The following is a 22849-nucleotide window of genomic DNA, read 5'->3' as shown; positions in this document are numbered from 1 at the left end:
GGCAAGTCATTGACGGGCAAGCGTCTAACAGGCCTGATGCAGTCATCCTGACACAGCCTGAGCTGGAGGGCCAAATCCAGACCCTGTTTGAGGGGTGACCACCACGCAGGGGCCGGAGCAGGGACAGTGGAGCTGGGCTGGACGGTGCTGTTGTGGAGGCTCTCAGACACTGCTCCGAGGACTGCTGCTATACTGGTCGTGCAGCACTGGGCCTTCTGGGGTGAACGCCCCGAACAGAACCACTGAAGAAAAGACAGTGCCAACAAGGGGAACCTCAGCCAACACACCACATGGCATGCAGCATACACTATAAGCACATTCAGACTAGGGCTGCCCTCTTTTCTTCACTCAGTTGGCAGACTGGTTGTTAGGCTCTTTGTCGAATAAGCTGATCAGTTTATATTGTTTTCATGTTGTTTTATATACTCTATTTGAAAGCTATTTGGCACAACTGCAAACATTTGCAATGAATTGACAATTGGTATAGTTGTTCTAAAACAGCTGGGGCCAGTCCTGACTCAGACAAACTTGCTTAAATACAAGTTCAAAGAGGCATCAACACAGACACAAATCTATTTTGCATATTTCTCTGTACTTACAAGGCAGCCAGCAATAAAGGGAGCGGGAGACCACTTTCTTTTTTCTTTTTTTTTTAGAAACCCAACCTCTTTTTTATATCCTTGAAATTTCTATCATATCTGTTTCTTATAAAGCACACAACATGTAAATTAACTAGTAAGTATACATGTAGTTTTGGCACTAAAAAGGAATATAAAGTTTGTTTTCCCCCACAAATAATTGATTAATGCATTCTACAAATTTGATTTTTGAAGGTTTTTTGGATTTTTTTTTCATGCTTCATTACATTCCAAAATCTAGCATAAGGGCTTAATGTAGCATCCACACTGTACCGTTGCATGTTTCATCCAAATATCTTTGTTGAGAATTAATGTTCCGTTTCTTGCTTTATAATGAGACTTACAGAAGGCTGGACGACAGAAAACAGGAAGATGCATTTATTCCAGTTGGCAAATTGGTCCCCTGCTTTCCTAACTTACAGGCTTGAAGATGTTTTCAGGCTCCGCAATTAAATTAGTAAATTCAAAAAGGCTGTGTGAATCTGAGGAGCTTAAAATCCCCACATATGGTTGTGTGAATCACAATGATTTGAGGTTTTATTTTAGTCACTGTTCTAGATGCACAGTCACGTGTGTAATAGCATTCAAAAATGCTGTTTTGGGCTCCCACTATAGTGTACTTTTTTAATGTTTCCAGTGCCATGGGTCCATCTACTGGTGGTTAAACCACAGGACCAGCGACAAAGTGTTATGAGACTTTATTATGCTGTGTTCTCATCATACTGAAGGCGATCTTTTCATCATGATGTCAAAACATGTTGTTCTCTAATCATAGAGATATTACAAGGCCTGCTGCCCAATATGGGATCACTTATGTTTTTGTTTTTTGTTTTTTTTTACTGCATGAATATATCATTTTTGTTTTCACAAAACAATGAAACCTGCCCATTCTTGTTTGGCAAAATGCCATGACTCTTCATCTAATAATTGTCATGTGTTTTGGTGATTACTGGAAAAATGGTGCATGTTATTGGACCATAATGGAGTGTTAACTGAGGGGAAGATGGTTTGACTCTCCAAAGACAGCACTCAGAAAGGGTGGAGACCTGAATACTCTTCAGGGGTGGACATCAAAGCCTTGAAATGCAACTGGGAACAATATTTGACCCATCAGGAGCGCCATAGAATGAACTTTTAGGCCTCTCTGCTCCACTTTGGCTTCAACCTTCCTCCACAGACAGAAAAGTGCTTGGACTGAGGAGATTCTAACCTCACAGCTCCCCCATGAGGCCAGTGACTGCTACAGTGACAGACTACACTGCTGAATGAGAGAATCATCTATTCTTTTCTATTAGAGTTGTTGCAATGCACTGTACAGGTCATATTAACAATTATCATTATTATCATGAACCAATAACCTCTTGATTATAAGGTAGAGAGAGATACTTAACTCCGAGTCGATGTACCAAATGTTATTCTCAGCACAAAACACAATGACACTATGTACAAAGTGCATTGTAGATGTAAATTGGCTAAATTTCATTATCCAAAAGCACATTTTATGATATGGGCACATTACTATGCATGTAACATATTCAGGGCATTTTGTGCTTTTAGTTTCTCAATCAGCAAGGTAACTACTGGCACTCTAAAACACAAAGCACCTGCTATCTATTCATGGGTACCAAATAATAAAAACTCTGGACCTGTCTGTTGTGTGTTACTTCTTGATTGTTTGCATGAAGCAATTGAAAGTTGTCAAGGTGACACTGCCTGTTTCAGGTTTATCACAATACACAGCTGCTGACTTGGTCCTGTATGTGCACATATAAATACGAAAATACACAAAAAACACTTTTTTTTGTTTGTAATGTTTCTTGTGACATTTTTCTGTTCACTGCCACTAACAAATTATTTCTGTTCCCTGTACTTTAGTACTCACCAGAAGCAGTGTGTATCTGCTTGCTAGCAAGTGGTAAAGTGGTATTAGCAAACAAAATGGCAGTGTGCCACTAATTACCGCCTAATGTTTGACCTTGCAGCTTTAAAGCAGCCTTTTACAGGGGCACTCCACTAATTTTACATGTAAAGGGTCAGTCTACTAGTGATAGGAAGTCTTATTCAACATGTGATAACAGTTGTGTAATGTCTCTGGAGGAGCTTTGTCCAGCCTGAGAATATAAACCTGATGATGTCATGTGGGTTAACCAGGTATCTGGGTTAGCTTTAGGCATGGAGATTACCAATGTATAACAGAAAGCCTGTGTTACACACTGGTAGCATGGAGTTTGAAAGAAATGTGCACATACCAGGCAGGGAGGATCTAAGGAAGAGATGCATGTGATTTGCATTATGGGATATGTAGGATTCAGCATTTTTATGAGATTAGGTACTAAAGATCAAGATATCTCGGCCTCTGCTGCTTCAATTTAGACCAAATTTTTTTGTAATCGTCTGTCGTGAGTGTCCCAACGTCATGGAAAAGAAATACTAAATAGTTGGAGTGCCCCTTTATGTTCTTCAGAAACCATGCTGTCCTAGTAAATGGACCGGTGAAATAGGTCATATTAGGAAACCAAATAACAAACAAAAACTCTTGCTTGTGACAGATTTCTCTTTTGGCTTAAAACTTGTATCTTGCTGTTATGATTTACTTCCTCCTTCTAGGGAATTTGCAGTGCTTCACAACTAAATCTTGTTGTGAAAGGTTGCTTTGACCTTTACGAGTTTCCCTATTCTAAGAAGTAAATGTGTGATCTAGTTTCTGGCTCCTGTTTAAATGCTATTATGCTGCCACTCTGTGATGAAGGGATTTGACACATTTAATAGGGTCCACGTGGAACCTGCTCAATGCTATAAAGCAGCTCCCTTCAGTCTTTTTTGATACTATAAACCTTTCCACTTTATACCTGCAGTAAATAGTAACTAACCTTTTCTTCAGACAGACTATTGCTCATATATGACTTCAACAGGCTTACTTGTGATTTCTTAAGCAGCACCTACAGATCAATATAAGGTCCCTGCACTGTAGCCTTGTTCTTGTTCTCATTTCGAGCCACCGCTGCTCTCACGAACTGAGGTAGTGTTTTTCCTTTCTGTCTGCTCATGGAGTCTGAGGGGTCACTCCAACCTATTGATCCAGTCTAGGATTCTTCTGCTTATCAGCTGCCTTTTCAAAATGACCCAAAAACACCCCCCAGCATTGAGCATTACCATTAATTCTTTATTTTTTCAGAACAATAAAAATAGTTTAACAAACAAAGACTTCATTCTCTCCATTTTGACTTGTATTTACAGCTGAAGATGAAACAAACGCCCAGTCATGTCCATTTCATCTCCTCTTGGCTCCGTTCCCGCCCCGATCATCCCTCTCCACCCCTTGCAGGCTTGACAGAGTACCAGGGCCTATTGCTGTGTCTTTGACGAGGTATACAGGCTATTCAATGATTGGTGACACATAACTCTAAGAAGATATCGCTGACTTTTGCATTTAGGAGCTTCTCCTTTTGTTCAGAACTGCACTGCACGAGGCCTTTCATATACGGTAGGTAACATTTAGCAAGGTTATGATTGATGACACATGCTTTCACTTACTGGCATGACTTTGGAAGATAAAAGACACACTGACCCATTTCACTGTGGAGACACCACATAACTGATACAAGAGAAGATTATTGACAAGTCTCTGATCCATTCTTTGCCCAGAGGAGACAAACTGCTGTGTGGAGGGTCCCTGAGGGAAGTGAAGAAAGATGGTTCGAATGCACAAGCACTTATGAAAGTCATAAAAGACGCATATGTAGGATTAATGGTTCTCTTAAAAAAAAAAAAAAAAAAACAGAGCGGCTATTGTTACATTGCAGTGATCCTGAATAATCACATGGATGGACACAGACCTCTTACACAGTATGCACAACCTATGGACCCCTAAAGGCTTTTTGATACAGTACTTCAAGCACCTTCTAAATGTCATGAAGCAATTAGGCCCTCTAAAGCACTCAACGGAAATGTCACAGATAACTTGGATTTACAGTTTTTACTTCTCATTAAGTAATGTGGGTTGGAGCAGAGTTGCATCTCTCCGCCAACAATATTGGTTTCAAATGCATCAGAGATGAATCTCACTCTTGTCATGATCTACCGAGACAGAAAGTTTCAAACAGAATGTGGAAAGGTTTTGCATGGCGAGTGAGACACCAGGTAAAATCAGCAGATAACAGACAAAGTTGAAGCTTGTTATTGCGATGTTTTTTTTTTTTATATAGCGTGAGACCGCAGCATCCCAAACCCCTCTCAGGAGTTGATTATAATGGGATCCTTGTGTGGTGTTATTGTTCCTCCTTGCCAACTGAATACAATCACATGAATCAGGGCTGAGTGGCTGAACAATCAACGGCAGAGGAAATGAAAAGATGCCTGAGTAGTTGTGGCTATTGTGCACCTGATCAGGACAGAGGTATCAATACAGTCTGAACAAACCCAAGGAGTCATACTAATCAAAGTTTAAACAGTTCAAAACATAGAAATATCATACAAGAGAGAAAAGATGAAAAAAAAAAAAAAAAAGAGCTAAATTACTGCGACCGTTTCGCATCAGAATGAGATCAGGGAGGCCCAGGAAATAGAGAGCGTAAACAGACAGAGGGACAGAAGCAGAAAGATAAAACCTTTGTGTCCATGTCAGGGTATTAATACAGTAGTCCAGAGGTCTGCATGTAATAGTGGTGGAGTTGAGCACCATCTCTATGGCTGGGGGGTCAGAGGGTCACTGGTCCAATCAGGTTGGAGGGTCATGGCTGTCAGAGCTGGTTTCCAGTGCAGAGCGGCAGGCTGGCACAGTGATGAGGATAATGACGTCTTAGTGTCACATCGGATCACGCAGCAGACACACAGTCACAGAGCAGGAGTGGACAGGCTGGGCCGCGAGGCCCAAAATGCACCCGTTGGGCACAAACAGTCCAAAGGCCTGGCCTTTAGTGTTCCCATAGTTCAGTGGAGCTCCAGCACAGTGCAGAGAGGATGAAATGAAGCTGGATCGACTCACATTTCAAATGTTCAGAAGTGATCGATTCACATCGTCAAGGGAGCAGTTGCTTCAATTAAGCCACATGGCCTGTAGAAGTGGTGGATGTCTGTCCATCCATTTCATGTCAGTTATTTTAGGCCCAAATCAGAAGGGACATGAAGGCTCATTAGTTTTTGAGGGTTAAATCCTCTTCTTCACTGGTCGCCCCCACCCCTGGGCTACATGCCAATGTGCTGAGTGCTCCTATATAACACAGACAATATGGGTTAGACTTACACATGGTATGTTTGAAAAACTAATGTTTGCTTCCAAAAACACTTTTTTTGCATTTGTCAGAGGGATTTACCAGGCTTTAAAAAGGAAGGGAGCTTGAGTTATTGTCATTTGAAAAGCCACATAAAACCGAATCAGTTTGATTATCCAATAAATATGCAACAATGCATTCAGTCCTAATCATATTTACACTGGTTTGCATCACTGACAAACTATTCCAGCAGTCTACTTGTTATGTGGTGAGTCAGTGCATTAGCAGTCTCGAAGGTCACCTCTTCACCATCTGCAAAATATCTTACATTTCTTTATGAGAGAATAACATCAACTGCTTACCTTTTGTTTATTTAGTCCCCCATATCTCTAAAGACTATATATTTAGGCTTCTTCATCTCCAACATTTCCATTGGCCTGTGGCAAGTCCTTTCATTGGTTCCTTCATTTTCATCCAAGTATAATCCAGAGTTAGAGCAGAAGAAGAGACCTTCATAGTCATCACTGATTCAGAAACATCCAGTAGCTCAAGTATGGGTCTGCAATGACATTCAATCATCTTCCAAACGTATCATTCATGCCTTTTAAAAATTTCATTTGTTCAAAATTCCAATTTCTCCAGTGTTTTTTTGTTCATAACATTTATGCTCCTTCTGCTCCAGTGAGGGGGGGGAGGGGGAGAAACACTCCAAAAACATCTTCTGTTTTGCAAGTCACTTGTCAAGAAATGCTGACGTTCATTGCCTTAAAAGTTAATATATATATTTATTTATAAAAAAAAGTGTTCATAAATTATTCAACAATGTTCAGTAGATAAAATACCACTTGCATTTCTGTCCTGAAATTATCACGTTGTGCTTTCTGCAAACAAAAAACATTGAAAAAAGAAGCAGCAGATTTTTGCCAGAGGTTAATCCATATAAAAAAATTGTCTCTTGAAATCTAGACGGCTCTCTCTATCTGTGTCGGTTGGATATTCCGTTGCTGTTTGTGGCGGGCTCCTCCAGCTCGTCTTCCTCAAATCCATGAAAGGTGGAAGTGTCGCTCTCCGAGGTGGTGCCGAACAGCTCCTCGGCCCCGGTAAAAGTCCCGTCCTCCTTCTCTTCTACACGGTCAGCTGGCTCGCAGGGCAGGAGAGGAACAGAGTCAGTGCACACATAATGGATCATAAGGAGGAGAGTCATAAAGTTTTAAGACTGTTTTTTTCCCCCATCATAAATCCTAAGAGATGCAACTACCATCCACTGTCAACACACAACTAAAGCAGAGAATCAATTATATATATGTATCTTTTAAAATGCCTTGTACGTATTTCATACTGGTGTATTTAAACTCACTTGTGCATTGGCAGGCTGTGCAGGGGGACCCAGATTTACCCATTTTCTTGTTCGAGCCATGGCATTTATTACAGTAGTTGTTGGGAATGCTAGTCCCACCTGGACCCTTTGGACCTACAAGAAAAGTCAAGGAAAGAAGGAGGTTCGATATAATAAATAATAATAAGTTAAGAAAATAGTAAGAACAAGGATAGAAAACCAACATATAATGTATAAGATAAAGTAAAATACAACATTTAAAAAAGAAGCACAACAGTGCATAAGTGCAAAGCAAGGTGCAAAAAAGAATTTAAGTTTCTTTTAACAATATTTAGTGAGCTGGCTTCCCTGATATCTATAAGTGGTGTGTTTCATAGCTTTGGGGCGTAATTGACAAGGCCTGCACCCCCGATTTTCTTCCAGCTGGAACCTCCGATAAACCAGCAGCAGATGATCACAGTGTTCTTGAAGGAAGATAGTTAACAAGGGTCCTAGCCCATTAAGGACTTTGTATGTAAGGAGGAGGACCTTAAAGTCAATTCTAAATGTTTAGAAGCCATCTAAAACTAAACAAATGTGCTCTCTCCTCTTCTTTCTGGTTAATAGCTGAGCTGCAGAGTTTTGGATGAGCTGAAGTCTCTCAGGCTGGTTGTGCTCAGTGTTTTTTTTTTTTTTTTTTTTTTCGGGAGTCCAGTAAAAAGGGCATTACAGTAATCGAGTCAGCTTGACATAAGAGGCATGACAAGCTTAGATCTGAATCTAAGATAACTCCATGACTTGTAACCTCAGATTTAATTTCCCCAGATTATTAAACAGCGTTTCTCTTTTTGTTTTAGGGCTGACTAGAAGGATTTCACTTTTGTCCTCGTTTAACTTTAAAAAAATATTGCTCACACATTTATTTATTGTCAAGAGACAGGCAGTAATGGAGTTTATAGCTGCATCGTAGGGATAGTTTAGGGATAGTTGATTTTTTAGGGCAAATATTTCTACTTACCCAGAGTGAGTCTGGGCATGTCATCGTTTTTGATACAGGTACCAATAAAATTCTTGAGCTTTGGTGCTGATGGAAAAGCAAGCTTTTTATGCACTTGTCTGGAAATCTTTAAGAAAATGACATCCGTTTTCAGAGCCAACATTTTGTACTTGACTCCCCCCCCACACGAACATAATTCAGTCAGTGCAGTATTGGAGTGTATTTATGCAACTCCTGACGGGACTCTAAGCAGACATGTACTGTATACATAGTATATGATGGTAAGTGATGTTAGAGTTGGGTTTCCTCAAACAAAGACATATTAGAGTGACTTCTTACGTTTGTGCCGGTCAGTCTGCTGTACAGAAGGAGATCTGGACGCCACCGTGCTTCTCTCCCCGGCTCTGTCCTCCTCTGCCAGGTGGGAATGGGTGTAGTGGTAGCTTAGTCCCGTACGGTTCCTGTAGCGCTTCGCATAGACTGCAACACGCAGGATGCAAATTTTCATTCTTACTACTCAGGCTGATTGCACCATTTTATTTTATAAACTTTTTTTCTTCTTCTCTGTTTAGGATAAAGGCTTATAAACTTAAATAACTTTCACAAAGCAACAAGTCCAACATCCACCACCAACAAAAATCTAGTTTGATGTTCTCTGGTGGTAACAGGCTTGCAACCTGGTAGTAATCTCATCTAATATGGGAATATAAATTGAATTTATGGCATTTAATAGAGCTATTGTATTACTGATTCCAAAAGGGACAAAAATAGGAAGCACTTAGAGATCTAATTACAACAGTCAGTCAAATACAACACAAACACAGACAACATAATAACCATGTCTCAGTTTCATAGCACTGGGGGCACTTTTCAGCTTGAGAAAAGTAAGATAATATAGGGGCTAAATCAATAATCATAGCGCTTGCGACACTCAAAACACACACACTCAAAAATCTTTCAAAACAATCCAAATGTCCAAAAATATCAAAAAGAGTCAACAAATCAAGATACCTGAGGTTGAAGATTTTGAGTTATTCTTTTGTTTGTATCTGTCTGAAACAGATGGAGAGAAAACAGCATTATTATGTGAGTCACTACAACAAGTGTAAAATCCAACATACTCTGCCTGTAGTTTCCATATGCAACCTGCATGTACACGAATACTTGAGACTAGAGTGATACTGGTTGACCTTGTTTGTTCCTGTGGTTCCATCTTAAAAAAAACTATGTTGGTGATTCAGTTAGTTGACTTTTTGACAGTAACTGTGATGGTATTTTGGAAATATCATCCTGATCTGTGGATATTCAATACATATATAGTAAAAAACTCATAAGTAAGAAAAGGTCATGGCAGAGTATGGGCATCAACAGGTTCTTGAGAAAAATGTCATGATGAGCCAAAAATACAGTTTTAACAAATACTGATCTTGTGACACTATTCTAATTTTCAGAATATGGACAAGAAAGTTGATCTCATTAAAGGAACCAAACTTAATGTGAAATATTTTATTAGAGAAGGAAATAAACAATAAGTAAGGGTTGTATCCAAGATACACTAGATAAAAAGTTGGATATGCAGAATTTATTTTAAGTAATGGGACATGCTATGTTCTGGGTAAACAAAACAGACTGATATAAAGTACTCAATATATACTGTGACATTTTGAAAGGGCATTAGGTACAAAATTCAGATTAGATTTATTTTGCTACATGATAGTGAAGTAAAACTAATAATAATAAAAAAAGTAATAAAAAAGCACAATAAATGCCTAAGAAATCAGTTGATAATATGAACTCAGCATTGCACACTAGCTGATTAACAGGGCATGATGCTAAAACACAACTCATGTTTCATCTCTACTTACTGTCACAGACATATGGCTTGTCGTCATCCAGATCTGCCCTCCTGCGGCCTGAACCCCGACCCTGAAGAAAAACTAAAAATTTACTATCTGCACTGAAATCCACGGCTGGAGTCTTCCAACATAAACATATACGCTACAGCATGCACCACGGGTGAAACAGAAATGTTTTGTTTTCTTTCAGTAAACTGGCAAACAAGGCTACTTTTCTTCAACTTCCTGAATACTTTGTGATTGAGATGTGGTGTCACTTACTCTTCCTTTTCCCCGGTGTCTCCTCTTAGGAGTGTCCACCTCGTAGTCGTCATCATCGTTGAAGGCATCTTCTGCTGCATCTGCCTCTAGAACCCTCTGAGACACAGAGGGAGAGAGAGAAAGGATCATTTCAATGCTCAGCTCTGATTAAAGGCCATCTTTAAATCTTTAAAAAACACTAAGCAGCAACACCAGAGAGGAAGGAAAAAAATCCAAATATTTTTTGGTTCTCAATATAATCTGGGTATTTCTGACATGTACTTTCTGTTCCTGTATAAATGTCTATTCAAAAGCTTACAAATTAACTGATTGACTTGAGAAGAGGAATGAGCTGCAATGCTGCAAGCCGTCTTCCTGTATGTCATGCTCCCACACGACAAACTATTTGGTGGAATGTGTGATGTTGAGAGATATGTCTGTTTTTGACTTTGAACGAGATTACAGAAAATCAGCAATGACAGAACTACAGACTTTAAATTGAACTTTCATATTATTCCTATTTTTATTTGCATTATCATGTGGACTATTTATTATCATTGCCATACATAATGGTCAGCAAATGGGAAGTCAATGTTGGAGCAGCCCGCTTGTCCAAAATGCTTCTGAGTGAGACAGCAGTCAGCTAACAAGCCCTGCAGGTCAGCTGGAAAAACTTGGCAAGTTGCCTTGGCAACCAGTTGGGGCGTAACACTTCACTGTCAATGCCAGGGCCCTCAGTCGTTTGAGTGATATCGCTGAACATTCACATTTTAAACATTTGGCTGACGCTCTTCACTAGTGCAAACACACACACACATACACACACAGTGTTTCCGACAACCTGTGTGACTGAACGAACCTGGATCTCCAGCAGGCTCTCCTCGTCGTTCTTAGAGTTGTTCCTCTTGTCTAGACCCTCGCCTCTTAGCAGAGCCTCCAGTGTGGTGCTCTGGGTGGGCAAAGTGTCCTTGGACATGAGGCCACCATCTGCACAAAGACAAAAAAAAAATTAATGTGATGAATCATCAGAATACCAGTGCTGTGTTTATACTGTAGGGGGATATTGTTCACTTACGGGGAAAAAAAAAGATTCAATTGAAGAAATGAAACCTGAACCAAGCACTGTAATTGTGAAAAGAACCATCAATACTATAATCTTTGGCCTCTGTGAGCAGCTTTCTGTCAGCATATTTCTATTATTTATCTTCTCTCTCACTCACACAATACTAAGATAAGCATGTGGGAAATTACTGGAACATTTGTTTGTTACAGTGGTAGTCATTTGTTTTTGCCTGCAACAGAATGTGTCATCACTACTATTTTCACAACCCTATTTTACTCAACAAAACATAAGAGAATGCATTGTCATCCTCCAAGCTCTCAATAATGCTGCACTGTGCAGATATTAGGCTGACTTTGTCCACAGGAATCTCTGTGGTACAATGTAGTTAAGTGGCTTATCCCTTTAACCTGAACACATCATGCAGATATGTCCTCCTACAGCGAGCTGAAGATCTAAACAAACAGTGTAGGAGGCAAGCAGGTTGAGTAGACAAAGCAGAACAAACAAAAGCTTTGACAGTCAGTCGGATCCGCACATCTTATTTACACAATCTCTTCTCCACAGAGAGCTCCATGATCATCCAGTTGCTTTGTGAATGTTTGAAAAGAGGACACACTTCAAAGCCCCCTGACTCCAGCTTTCTATTAGCCCCTTCATCTTCTACCACTGCACCCACTAGAAAGGCTTTTTCAGAATGCTGAACATGAACTGCTGAAGCAACAGAAGACTGCATAGGTAAGAAGCAGATATAGGAGGTAGGCGTTAAGAAGCACACACACACACACAACACGCTTCTCTAAAATGGGCCCCACCGCCATGCGGCGGCAGCCCCTCACCATTGTGTCTGCACACGTTGACTTTCAACTCTCCGCGACGAGACAGACCCACCTCCCCTCCCTCACTCTCTCCCAACCCATGGGAGCTGGGGGGCTAAAAATAGAGCCGGCAGCAGCCTGCAGCAGGGAGCTGATTCTGCATGCAGCCCCAGTCTCTAGCACACCATCAGTTAGACAGCCTGCCGAGGCAGCGAGACAGCCAGCCAGCTAGCAGCACTGTGGCTGCTGCCTTGTGCTGGCCACCTCTGGCCAGCTGCACAACATGCTCTGTATAAGAGACGCCAGGTTAAATCAGGGTATGTTCCCCTCCGCTGGGCACACCCAGACGGGGCTGTACAATCCGCTGTTGTTGGGGAAGGGAAGGGACAGCAGGGTGGCGGTGGTGGGGTCTTAGCGAGTGCAAGCTCTGTGGAAAACAATAGGCTACAATGGGATGTGTTTTGGGAAACAAAGGCTCGGTTCATATGCTATCTCTCCATCTTGCTCTCTCTTTCCAGGCTCTCTCCCTCCTTTCTTACTTTCTCAACTCCTTCTAACATGAACTGAATCATGATCATGGAAATCAAAAGTGAAATTCTCACAGCCATTTATAGAAGCTAATAGAAACTGAAAGTTAACATAATGTTTTTGTGTGAGATTCTGCCTCTGTCATGTTCATTCTTTAGGACAGTTTCACACCCCTGTGGGTATGCGAGCTCGGGCACAGAATGGACCAGTTACTTGAGCTCAGGAACAATGGCCACAAAACACACACAGACTGAATGGCAGATTACAGGGAGAGATGGAGAGATGAAAGAGTTGCCAGAGAGAAAGAGACTAAACCAATCAGCAAGGGAGATAACGAGAAGAAAAGAAGATCACGGGAGAATATATAGGAGAGGGTAAATGTGTTAAGTGAGGAGTGAGTTCTTTCAAGTGGCAGCCAGAGAAGGCCAAACTCCATTCCATAACATTTATTAAATACTGTCTGCAGTGGCCAAACTCTGTCTCGCTGCTCCCAGCAGTGGTAAATCTAATTACATGTTCTACTTCTCACAAAACAAGTTTACCAGCCGGGGTGAACACAACCACATTTCATCCTCTGGAAAAATGACTGGCAGCCTGTTCTGCTCCGCGCTCTGAGACAGAGTGATATGCTTTTAGCGAGATTATTCCAGATCATCACCAGTAATCACATGAGCTGAAGGAGGTGGTGGGTGGATGGGAGACATGGGGGCGGGGGGTGGGTGGGTGGGGGGGGGGGAGACTAAGAGGAGCAGAAAGCGATGGGCAGGTGGCTCCGCAGGAACTTACCGAGCTGGAGACCGTAGATGCCCAGGCGGGGATCAGAGGTGTTGTGCAGCCGTCTCTTCTTTCTCCAGCAGCGGGCAGGGTATGTGTACATCTGCCCGGCTGCCACTCCTGCACGACAACAGTTGTACTCATGCAACAAGACTGTTTCAGCTATAAAGCACATCGATGCTAAAAGCTATAGAATCTGTTTTGTTATGTAGAAAAAAAACAGGCAAGTAACAAGACATTCATTTTACTGATTTTTTTTTGTTTGCCATTTCTGTATTGAGGTTTACACTTTCAATTTCCTAAGCATTACTGGGATTAATATATTGATTAGGCAACAGCGAAAGCCACAGTTCTTACAATCGATTAATTGTTTCAGTCATTTGCTAGTTTCACCCTCTCAAATGTGAGAATTTGCTGATTTCTTTGTGTTATATCATTATAAATTGAATATCTTTGGTTTTGGACTGTTGGTTAGACAAAAAAATTGTGATGACATTTCTCACTATTTCCTGACATTTTATAGATTAAACGATCAATGATTAAGCAATCAATTAAGTGAAAAAAGCAATCAAGAGCAGATGCAGACACCATGTTTTACAAGCTTAATGGGCCAAAAACACTCTTTAGATAAAAAAAAAAACTGTGTGTGTGTGTGTGTGTGTGTGTGTGTGTGTGTGTGTGTGTATACCAGGGCTGCGGTGGTGGCGTTCCATCCAGATGTAGCAGTTGTTCTGGGCCACACCGGTTTGCGAGTCCAGGAATGGCAGGCGTACGCTGCGTTCAGCACACAAACGGGCATTGTAGCTGCGGCACTGCTCAATGGCGTCCTTATAGAACTGGTCTCCCAACCTGTGGGGGGTAACATTCGCAGCAGGGGTCAGTGACTCTGAATGATGTGGTTGACACATCAAGGCATACAGCCTAGCCTCGATAAAGCATCTGTCAAGACCTGTCACTAACTATAAATGCGACCATATTTGCGGAATCTGTGATATGCAGATAAGCCTTTTAACATGTATGATAATGGTCTGTTGCTTGGCTGCTACATAAATTAAATCAGTTAGCTGAAGCAGCTGCAAGATGATAGAAAGCACTTAGCGATACAACATAATGGAAGAAGTATCAGCGGGTTCTTTGAGCCATACAACTCTGCAGAGGTACATTTTAATTTTCATAATCTTAACGACGCAAGACTGTCCCTCAGAAATTGTCCCTGACCCAATTTATGCCATTAACGTCAGTTCAAATTTCTAGTCAAGTCCGTTCAAGGTAAGTATCACACTGACAGCTTCTCATCCTCTTTCAGGCTTGCTATTGGGGCGAATCTGTGGAAGGAAACAAGACTGAGAGTCTACAGCCATGCTAAGCCCTGTACTTACTCTACTTACTCTGTTAGGGGATTCTTGCACTAAATGCTATTTTAGCTAATCCAATGACAATGCTAAGAAGATAGCCTATATTGTATAAATATATGAAAATAAAAGTTTGACATGTTAGCATGCTAACATTTGATATTTAGCACTGAAAAGAAGGTACAGCTGAGGCTGCTGGGAATGTCACTGGTTTTAGGTACTTGGTCATAAACAGTATTGGACACATTTTAAAATGTGACCTGACAGCACTAGAAAAGACAGAGTAACTGCATCAACTAGTGGATTAATTGGAAAACCTTTTAAAAAAAAAAAAAAAAAAAATAATAATAATAATCTTTAGAGCCAATTTTTAAGCAAAAATGCCAAATGTTTTGCAGGTTTCAGCTTCTCAGTTGTAAAGATTTGAAACTTTTTCCTGTATCATACATAAACTGAATTCCTTTGGATTTTGAACTATTGATCAGACCAAACAACATCTCTAAAGACATCATCATGAGCTCTAAGGAATAATTAACAGGCATTTTTCACAACTTTTCTGACATTTTATAAACATAACAATTAATCAATCATGAAAATAATCAGTACACCAAAATAATTGCAATTCATAATGACATCATGAGGGGTTCATGAATGTCACATTTCCTTCCTTCCTTATTTCCAACTAAAAGTTGATGCTCAAAACAACAAATGTCGACCTCATGGTGGTGCTAGATGAAAAGTTAAGAGATCACCAAAGTCATTAGAATTCATTGTCTGGGCAACATGGATGTCTGCACCAAATTTCCTGCAATCCATCCAATAGTTGTTTAGATATCTCTGTCTGGATCAAAGTGGTAGACCCACTGACTAACCGACCAGTAATGCTGTGCCTAGAGCCCTGTGATGCCAGAGTTATTAAAAAACAATGCAACCTTACAACACTGCAGCAACAACTCTGCTGCTCTAACTCCTGAAGTTAAACATATTATTTCCTCTCTGGGCTCTTTGTGTGATCTGATTCTAGATAGGCTGTGAGCTACGGTGCTGTTGACTGAGTCTGAGTAATCACACAACATAGAATCTGGAGTCAGATATGAAGTCACTCCTCCGACCGGCGAGCAGCTAAGACTCTCACACTTAGTTCCACTTTTCTTAGCGCCAGTGAGATTTTGGCAGTCCCTCAGGGTTTCAATGTTAATATTCAGAGTGAAATGGGGGAGGATATTTCACATTCAAGCCCTCAATCGCTGCCACACGCCTGGTATGGTAATTAGCCTACTTAATTAATCTCAGCAGAGTGCCTAGCACAAGGGCAGGTTCTAATTTGACTATATCAAAGATGGGGGTAAATGCTGGAACTCTGAAAGCATGGCAAGGTACTTTGTGTGTGATTTCTACAGTCTGCTGTTAGATCACTGGGCCAAGAGGGCGATTAACAGCTACTGGTTGTTCTAGTATGAACATGGCATCTCCACACACACACACAAAATGAAGTTCCTCCACATGTTTTCAATTACAACATTAGGAAGACGGCCATTTTGAAGTGAAACTAATGAGCTGCGGGCTGCAAGTCGAGCCTGGAATCTTTAAGTAGACCTTAGGAGGTGGGAGTCCAATATGTCAGCGTCTTCCAGACCCTGCTCTCTCTCTCCCTCTCTCTGTTTCTCTCTCTCTGTCTTTACCCCTAGCCCTTGAAGAGACAACGTCCAGCAGATGAACAGCCGTGTTAGGAATGCTGTCCCGCACAAAGCCCACTGCTCTGCGGTTTAGACAAAGCCACAGTGTCTGAGGCTTCTGGGAAAGAGAAGCTTCACATCAGTGTGACTGAGAAGAGTAAACACAGGTCACAGGTACAGTTTGAGCACAGGGAGGGCTGGGAAGGTGTGAGAAAGACAGAAAAGGGAAAGAACATGAGCAAAATAAAAACAAACAGACGGATGATGCACAAATGCAGAACTGAGAGAAAGGAGGTAATAATCATATCACAACTATTTTCCATTGTGTAAAGATGTCACACAGTGTGTGTTAGCACACACAAAGCTGAGGAAACACCAATTCCTGACATCTAACTGTGCTTTCTCAGGCTTTAAGATGCAGGAATTTTTACAAGAGGAATCACACAGTCAGGGATATACTCAAAGCAGATTGCTTTTGCAAGTTCAGATGTTCTCCACCAGTAGCTTGAAGAATTTTCTTGAAAGATAAATATTTGGCTCATAAAAAATAATAACACACAGCTGTAAAAAAATTCCAATAAATTATTTTCCACAAAGTACATCCATACCATATGCGAAGTGTAATGCCTCCTGCAAATACCCATCAAACTAAACCTGTGTGCTTCACTGCCATTCCTTGATATCAACACACAGCTCTGACCAGACGCGGTGAGACATATCAGTTTACTAAAAGCAGACCAGCTGTAAACGGTCCCTGAAGTAGTCTCGGCTACAAGAGAGCGTGCTCAAAGGGTACACGCCGTGGAGCGCCAAGAAAGCAGCACTCCAGAGATTACTCAAGTTGAACAGAGCAAATAGAAAGATGCTGATCAGTCTCGGTGAAAATTTGCAAGGGTTGGGTGAGGGAGAGAACAAATAAGTGGTGAAAGTCTTGGTGCTGGCTGTGACAACGACATGCTCTCAATCAGAGCCCCGCCGCCCTGAGCAGCAGGTGCTCTGGCTTAGGTGAGAGATCTTTCTGACACCCGTAATGAGTGACAAGACCCACACGTCCAACGACACAAAGGGGAAAGAGGGAGGGAGGGAGAAAGAGAGTCATATCTCTTGCTCGCTCTCGCTCTGAAACACACACGCACACACACGCACACACACACCACCCCTGTCTCAGTACTCATGACTTTTCCCCTCTTGTCTTGATGTTTCAGTTTTTCCACTATCCTTTGACATGGGGAGGATTCTAAGAACTGGTTAAAGCATTATTCCTGTTTACTTAAATCTGTATCTATTCTTATATCAGTTACAATAACTTTCTACTGACCAATTTAACTGCTGAGATCTGGGAACAACATCCCTTAAAAGTCTGATCAAGCAAGAAACACAAGCAGTCACACAATCAGACAGGTTTTATACAAAATCCTAAAATAATGAGTGTGAGCAGTGAAGTCATTAACCACGCTTCCTGTTGTAAACACCCATCACAATGTACACACTCACTTCCTGGTTCAACTTTGACCCGCCATGCTTGCCTTAAAGTGAAACTCTGCAACCAGCATGTTATCATTACAACGTGGGTAGTATATGCAAATGATGAACAACGTTTAACTTCCCTCCATGTTGCCTGCACCCAGAGCTCCCCACTCGTTTGCTGGCAAAAAGTCAGCCGGGTGACACAAAATGTGTCACTTGGTGGATTTTGGAGATCTTCCTTAGACTACAAACTAAGTTTCCTCATTTTCTATAGTGGTGCCTTCAAGGACTGTCAAATGTGGGTCTCAAAAAAACACTCTGCCTACCATGTTACACCATCGATAAAGTAAAGCAGACACTCAAATATCATACCACTAAATAGGCTACTTTAAAGGTGACCTATGCTCATTTCCAGCTCTATATTTTTATTCTGGGACTCCACTACAGTAACTTTGCAGGACTTATAGTCCAAAAAACTCCTTATTTATCTTATATTGGCCCTTTATGCAGCCCTTCAGTTCAGCCTATGTCTCCAACAGGCTGTCTTAGCTCTTGTCTTATTAAGGCCCCTCTCCCGATGAGCCCACTCTTTTCTTATTGGTCAGCTTCCAGGGAGCCTGCCGAGGGGCAGCCGTATCAGAGCCTTGTTAAGATACTGCTGATGAAAACCCAACATTTCCTGCTTTACTGCTTCATACTTAAAGCTTTTAAATGACTAAATAACGGGACACTTTTATTTTGAAGAACATACAAGAAATTAAATGTGTTCCTCACCGAATTAGAAGAGCTTTGTTAGCAGTGCTAAAAACAGGCTAAAACAACAACATTTGGAGATATTTGGGGCTATATGTTCAGCAGATCAGTTAGAAATAATGTAGGGAGGAATAGTACAAGCAGAAACAGCCACAGTAATGATGATGATGTTTGATGAAGAGCTACAGATGACCAGCACACCTCCAACAGGTAAACTACTTATTTGACTTTGCTGTGCTGTGTAATGGAAAAACACTCACAGCATGCCAGCTTGACTTGAGTCATGGCTTGGTGCGACTACCCCCAAAACAATGCAATGATCAACATGACTGACTCCAGTGTGCTGTTTGTTTTATGATCACTGCACACTGACACAATATATCCAGACTTTATGAGGAAAAACATTTTGTAAATGAAAATACACCTCACTAAAGACATATAAGACTGCTCAGCCTTTGCTAAATGGCTGCTCTGCTGGCCATAAACATGTCAGTAGAGTCAGTCACTCTGATTGGACAGGATGCCTGCAATGCATTCTGGTTGTTGTAGGATTCCTCCTTAAGAGCACTATGGGGAATCTACAGCCTTTTTCTCAGTTTTCTCTAGTCATAGGGCATTGATTTCAAAAATAATTACACATTTCTACTGCATAGGTGACCTAGTTTTCAGAAATCATCATATTCACAGTGGTGAATTTTCCCTTTAATTGTGAACACACACTTTTCCTGTGCAATGAGGGATTATAACCCAACATGTCGAATGCACTCACTTTTACCTCCAAATAAAGTGGTTTAGATAATCTGGCTAAACTGTCTGATCATCTGACCACTTGTTTCTTGCCCTGTCAGACTGTCACAATTACTTTCATGAGTCCAATAGTATCAAAAAAAAAAAGTAGTAATAAAACTGATCAAATCAAAGTGAACTAGAAACACTCTGGTTAAGTGTGCGTTCCAGAGCTTAAAAAGGAGCCTCACAGGTATGTGCTACACATCCCTGATATCTTACAGTTGAGTAGAGAAGGTGAGTGTGCGCATGAGGGCGAGGAACAAAAGCAAATCTTGTGGCCAGTGGGGCCTCTGCTATCAGCGTGTTCCTGTCAACGGTTCACAGTGTCACATGGCTGCGTCCGTAATGTGAGCATGTGTCAACACTCATTTTGCATATCTGACGACAAACTACAGTTTGTAGCAGAGCAGCACGCAGGAGAGAAGTGACTCTGCAGTCAAGACAAAAACCCAGTGTACTACTTCACAAAAGGCCCAGCGTTTAAAAGAGATCTGCACTTGCAAAAGAAAAAACAGAGAGAATATAAATGATTATATTTGATCTGGAACCACAAGTTCAGTCTTTGTTGCTCTGTTCAGAAGGTTTCACAAATTTGCAGGTGCACACTGCTTTTTCACAGGAAGCTAAAGCTACCACACAACAAGGGAGGGGGAGGAGGAGGGCCTACAGAGTGACTGCATCCTGACAACAACCACTGATTACACCAATCAGAATAACACAGTTAGACTGAGGGCAGGAGTAAACCAGACCATACACCTCCACACTGCAGTGCCAATAAACAGCAGGCCTGACTCACTCAAAGTCTACTCAACACCAATGACAAGGTAGCTGACGACTGGGAGAGATCTGGGCGATGTAACGTTAGTAGAGCTGTGGATGGAAGATGCGTCCAACCAGCAGACAACTCCAGCTGTGGCTGCAATTTTAATGAGCAGCTTTATGAGCTTCTTTATTAATTACATATTCCAGACTCCATTTTAATCATCAGATTCTGGAGATTATTGTCCTCTCGTGCCCAAACGAGGGACAGACCTCACACAGACAACATGCACGGGCTTGCACACCGCAGCTTCATCCGCCACATCTCTACAACAAAGTCAAACCAGCATTTCATTTCCCTAAAGTGAATCATATTAATACAAAAAAAAGGTCAAACTGGTCCACAGGAGCAACATCCAATTAGTGTCAAGTGTGACTAATTATAATCTGACAAACGTGTGAAATGAAGTCAGAAACCCGAGACAGAGGCTAATTATAGCAGATTGAAACACTTCATTAAGCACAGCTTATAGCAAGGAGACATTCCACATCAGAATGCTAAAACAGCGACAGCAGAAACACACTGAAGCTTGTTGGGACACATGCGTGGGAAATAATCCAACAAGACAATAATGAAATGTACTTTCCAACAATCCTGCTTTTATTAAAAACAGAGATGGAGAATGGAAGGCATTACACCGAAGTATTATTTATTTAGCATTTCCAGTGAACACTTGAACATCAAGTGCTTCTCTGAGCTGTTCATGTGCCAACAAAGGAGGCTGTGATTGTATTTGGTAATTCCCTGGATGGACTCAGAGAATCTATGAAGCCGGGCATGAAAAGTGCAAGTACATAAATACAGATTAAAGAGAAATTTTGCGTTTCACTAACAGCGTTTTACTGATAACCATGCAATGATTATGCAGGTGGGGGGTTGTCTTGCTAAAGGCCATTAAAGCAAGACAGATCTATGCCCTCTGCGAGTGGTCAGTACCATTATAGGCAGTAATCTGTAGCTACTCAACTACCCTGCTGCCTTTCATAATATCACACAATCAAAGACACATCACCAAGTCACACATGCCTTGCAAATTATGTGTTTAGTTATTGTCCTCCCCACACTAGGGTGAGTGTGCAAATTGGTGAACATGAGGCTAAAATATTTAGCATTATATAAACGTACCATTCACTAACCAAGTGCAGAAAATTCCATCATGCAATGGACAAAACAACAATCAGGTATCCGCTGTGCAAACATCACTCTGCATCCTACTCAAGGTGTAGTAACAATGTCACAACAACAATAGCAACAGTGTGGGTGATGTGCAAGGTGTTGTGTGGTCCACTCCTTAAGCTGCGGTCCATGGAGGTGCCAGGGTACCTCCATGGAGGAGCAGATGGTTCTCCTGCTTGTGCCCAACACTTCCTCTCTGTCGGAGCATCTCTCTCTGACAGATGGGCTCAGGATCCTGGACCAAGCTAATCTCAAGCACTCCTCCACTTAAAGGCACAGTGGAGTGGCTGCTCCACCTTCATACAGTCCCATAAAGAGCCATGATGATCACAACCCATCAATATAAAACATACTGTACTAAATGCGTCCGCGTGAATGTGCATTTTAAGGAAAGCCACGTGATAGTTTTAATATAAAACGGCTATAAACAGGAGGCTACTTGTGTCTAACTTACAGTAATATGTCTACTAGTGGAAATGGTGAAACAATACAGAAGAACAAAGGAGAAATGGAGAAAAAAAGGTGGAGCATTTCTTTGAAGTTGAGGGATAACAATGACTATTTCACAGGCTATCTGAGCACAGAGTGACACTGTTTTTTCCAACGGCGGACTCAGATTGCTGTCACTTGTCGATTTCGCCAGCAAGCATGCAAATACAAAATGCCTCCTCCCTTGCTTTACCGGGTCCTGACCACGTCTGCGCTCGGAGGAGCCAAAGTTGACATGTCGACAATTCACACCAACTATAAACGACTTTCGGAATGTCAGATGATATTTCGCCGCTGTGCCTTGAACCGAGCACGAAGAAAATCGGCTTTTAATTATTCGTTGCAGCGGAAAGGCACGTTGTCGACAACAGTTTTCCAAATAAATTTACAGCCCAGGAAGACGACACTCTCTTCTGTTGAATGCAAAAACCGTGCGGAAGAAAAGCTCTTCTAGTGCAGACAAAAATGTCAGGCAGCCGCCCGCACATGTTTAACACTAAATGTTCAAATCTTGTGTAATAAAAGAACTATACGAGGCTACTTTGCCATGCAAGAAGTACACAAAATGAATTTAGACAGCTTCCTCTGACATATGCACACGACTGAGAATCACATGCACGAAAAGCCAATTTTAACGTACGAGTTGGCAACAAAGTAATTATTCACAATTTCCTCAATGTCCAAATTACTTACGCTTTTAGTGGATTCTGAATGACAGCCGCCATTTTGCTACAATGTAACGCAATATCGGCGTCTTGCAGTTCTGAGGGAAACCTACGGAAATGGACCAATCAGAGCTCGGGCTGAATTCGTGCACCAATACATTTACAGCGTACGCGGACGGGGCGTGGCTTCGTGGGGTAAACTGTCAAAATTATTTTAAAGGGTTTT

The 22849-nt window shown here is 41.4% G+C and overlaps 2 protein-coding genes across 3 annotated transcripts in view; one reads left to right on the top strand and one right to left on the bottom strand.

Annotated features, from left to right (window-relative positions):
• LOC137199792 (regulator of G-protein signaling 6-like) overlaps positions 1-2289 on the top strand; it is a 41897-nt gene extending 39608 nt beyond the window's left edge. For both annotated transcript variants that reach the window (XM_067614333.1, XM_067614334.1), the window contains one exon: positions 1-2289. In XM_067614333.1, the coding sequence (XP_067470434.1) occupies positions 1-51 (51 nt within the window). In that variant the 3' untranslated portion in view covers positions 52-2289.
• Positions 2290-3780: 1491 nt separating this feature from the next.
• On the bottom strand, positions 3781-22731 carry LOC137199644 (zinc finger protein DPF3-like). The gene is made up of 11 exons (XM_067614077.1): positions 22652-22731; positions 14125-14285; positions 13449-13556; positions 11116-11243; positions 10278-10373; positions 10026-10086; positions 9172-9213; positions 8500-8640; positions 7206-7319; positions 6211-6985; positions 3781-5847 (listed from the first exon to the last, which is right to left on the bottom strand). The coding sequence occupies exons 1-10, from the start codon at positions 22681-22683 to the stop codon at positions 6825-6827; spliced, it is 1044 nt and encodes a 347-aa protein (XP_067470178.1). The 5' UTR covers positions 22684-22731; the 3' UTR covers positions 3781-5847; positions 6211-6824.
• Positions 22732-22849: the final 118 nt, after the last annotated feature.

Source organism: Thunnus thynnus, chromosome 16 (genome assembly GCF_963924715.1).
Source record: "Thunnus thynnus chromosome 16, fThuThy2.1, whole genome shotgun sequence".
NCBI lineage: Eukaryota > Metazoa > Chordata > Actinopteri > Scombriformes > Scombridae > Thunnus > Thunnus thynnus.
The sequence above is the reverse complement of the archived record's forward strand: the minus strand, read 5'-3'. Positions and strand labels throughout refer to the sequence as shown.

Coding starts and splice junctions, on each gene's coding strand:
- LOC137199644 (XM_067614077.1), bottom strand. CDS start 22,683: ATGGCGGCTGTCATTCAGAATCCACTAAAAGC. Junction 11,244..13,448: donor CATCTACGGTCTCCAGCTCG/GTAAGTTCCTGC, acceptor GTCTTTGTGCAG/ATGGTGGCCTCATGTCCAAG. Junction 8,641..9,171: donor CTCAAAATCTTCAACCTCAG/GTATCTTGATTT, acceptor TGCGTGTTGCAG/TCTATGCGAAGCGCTACAGG.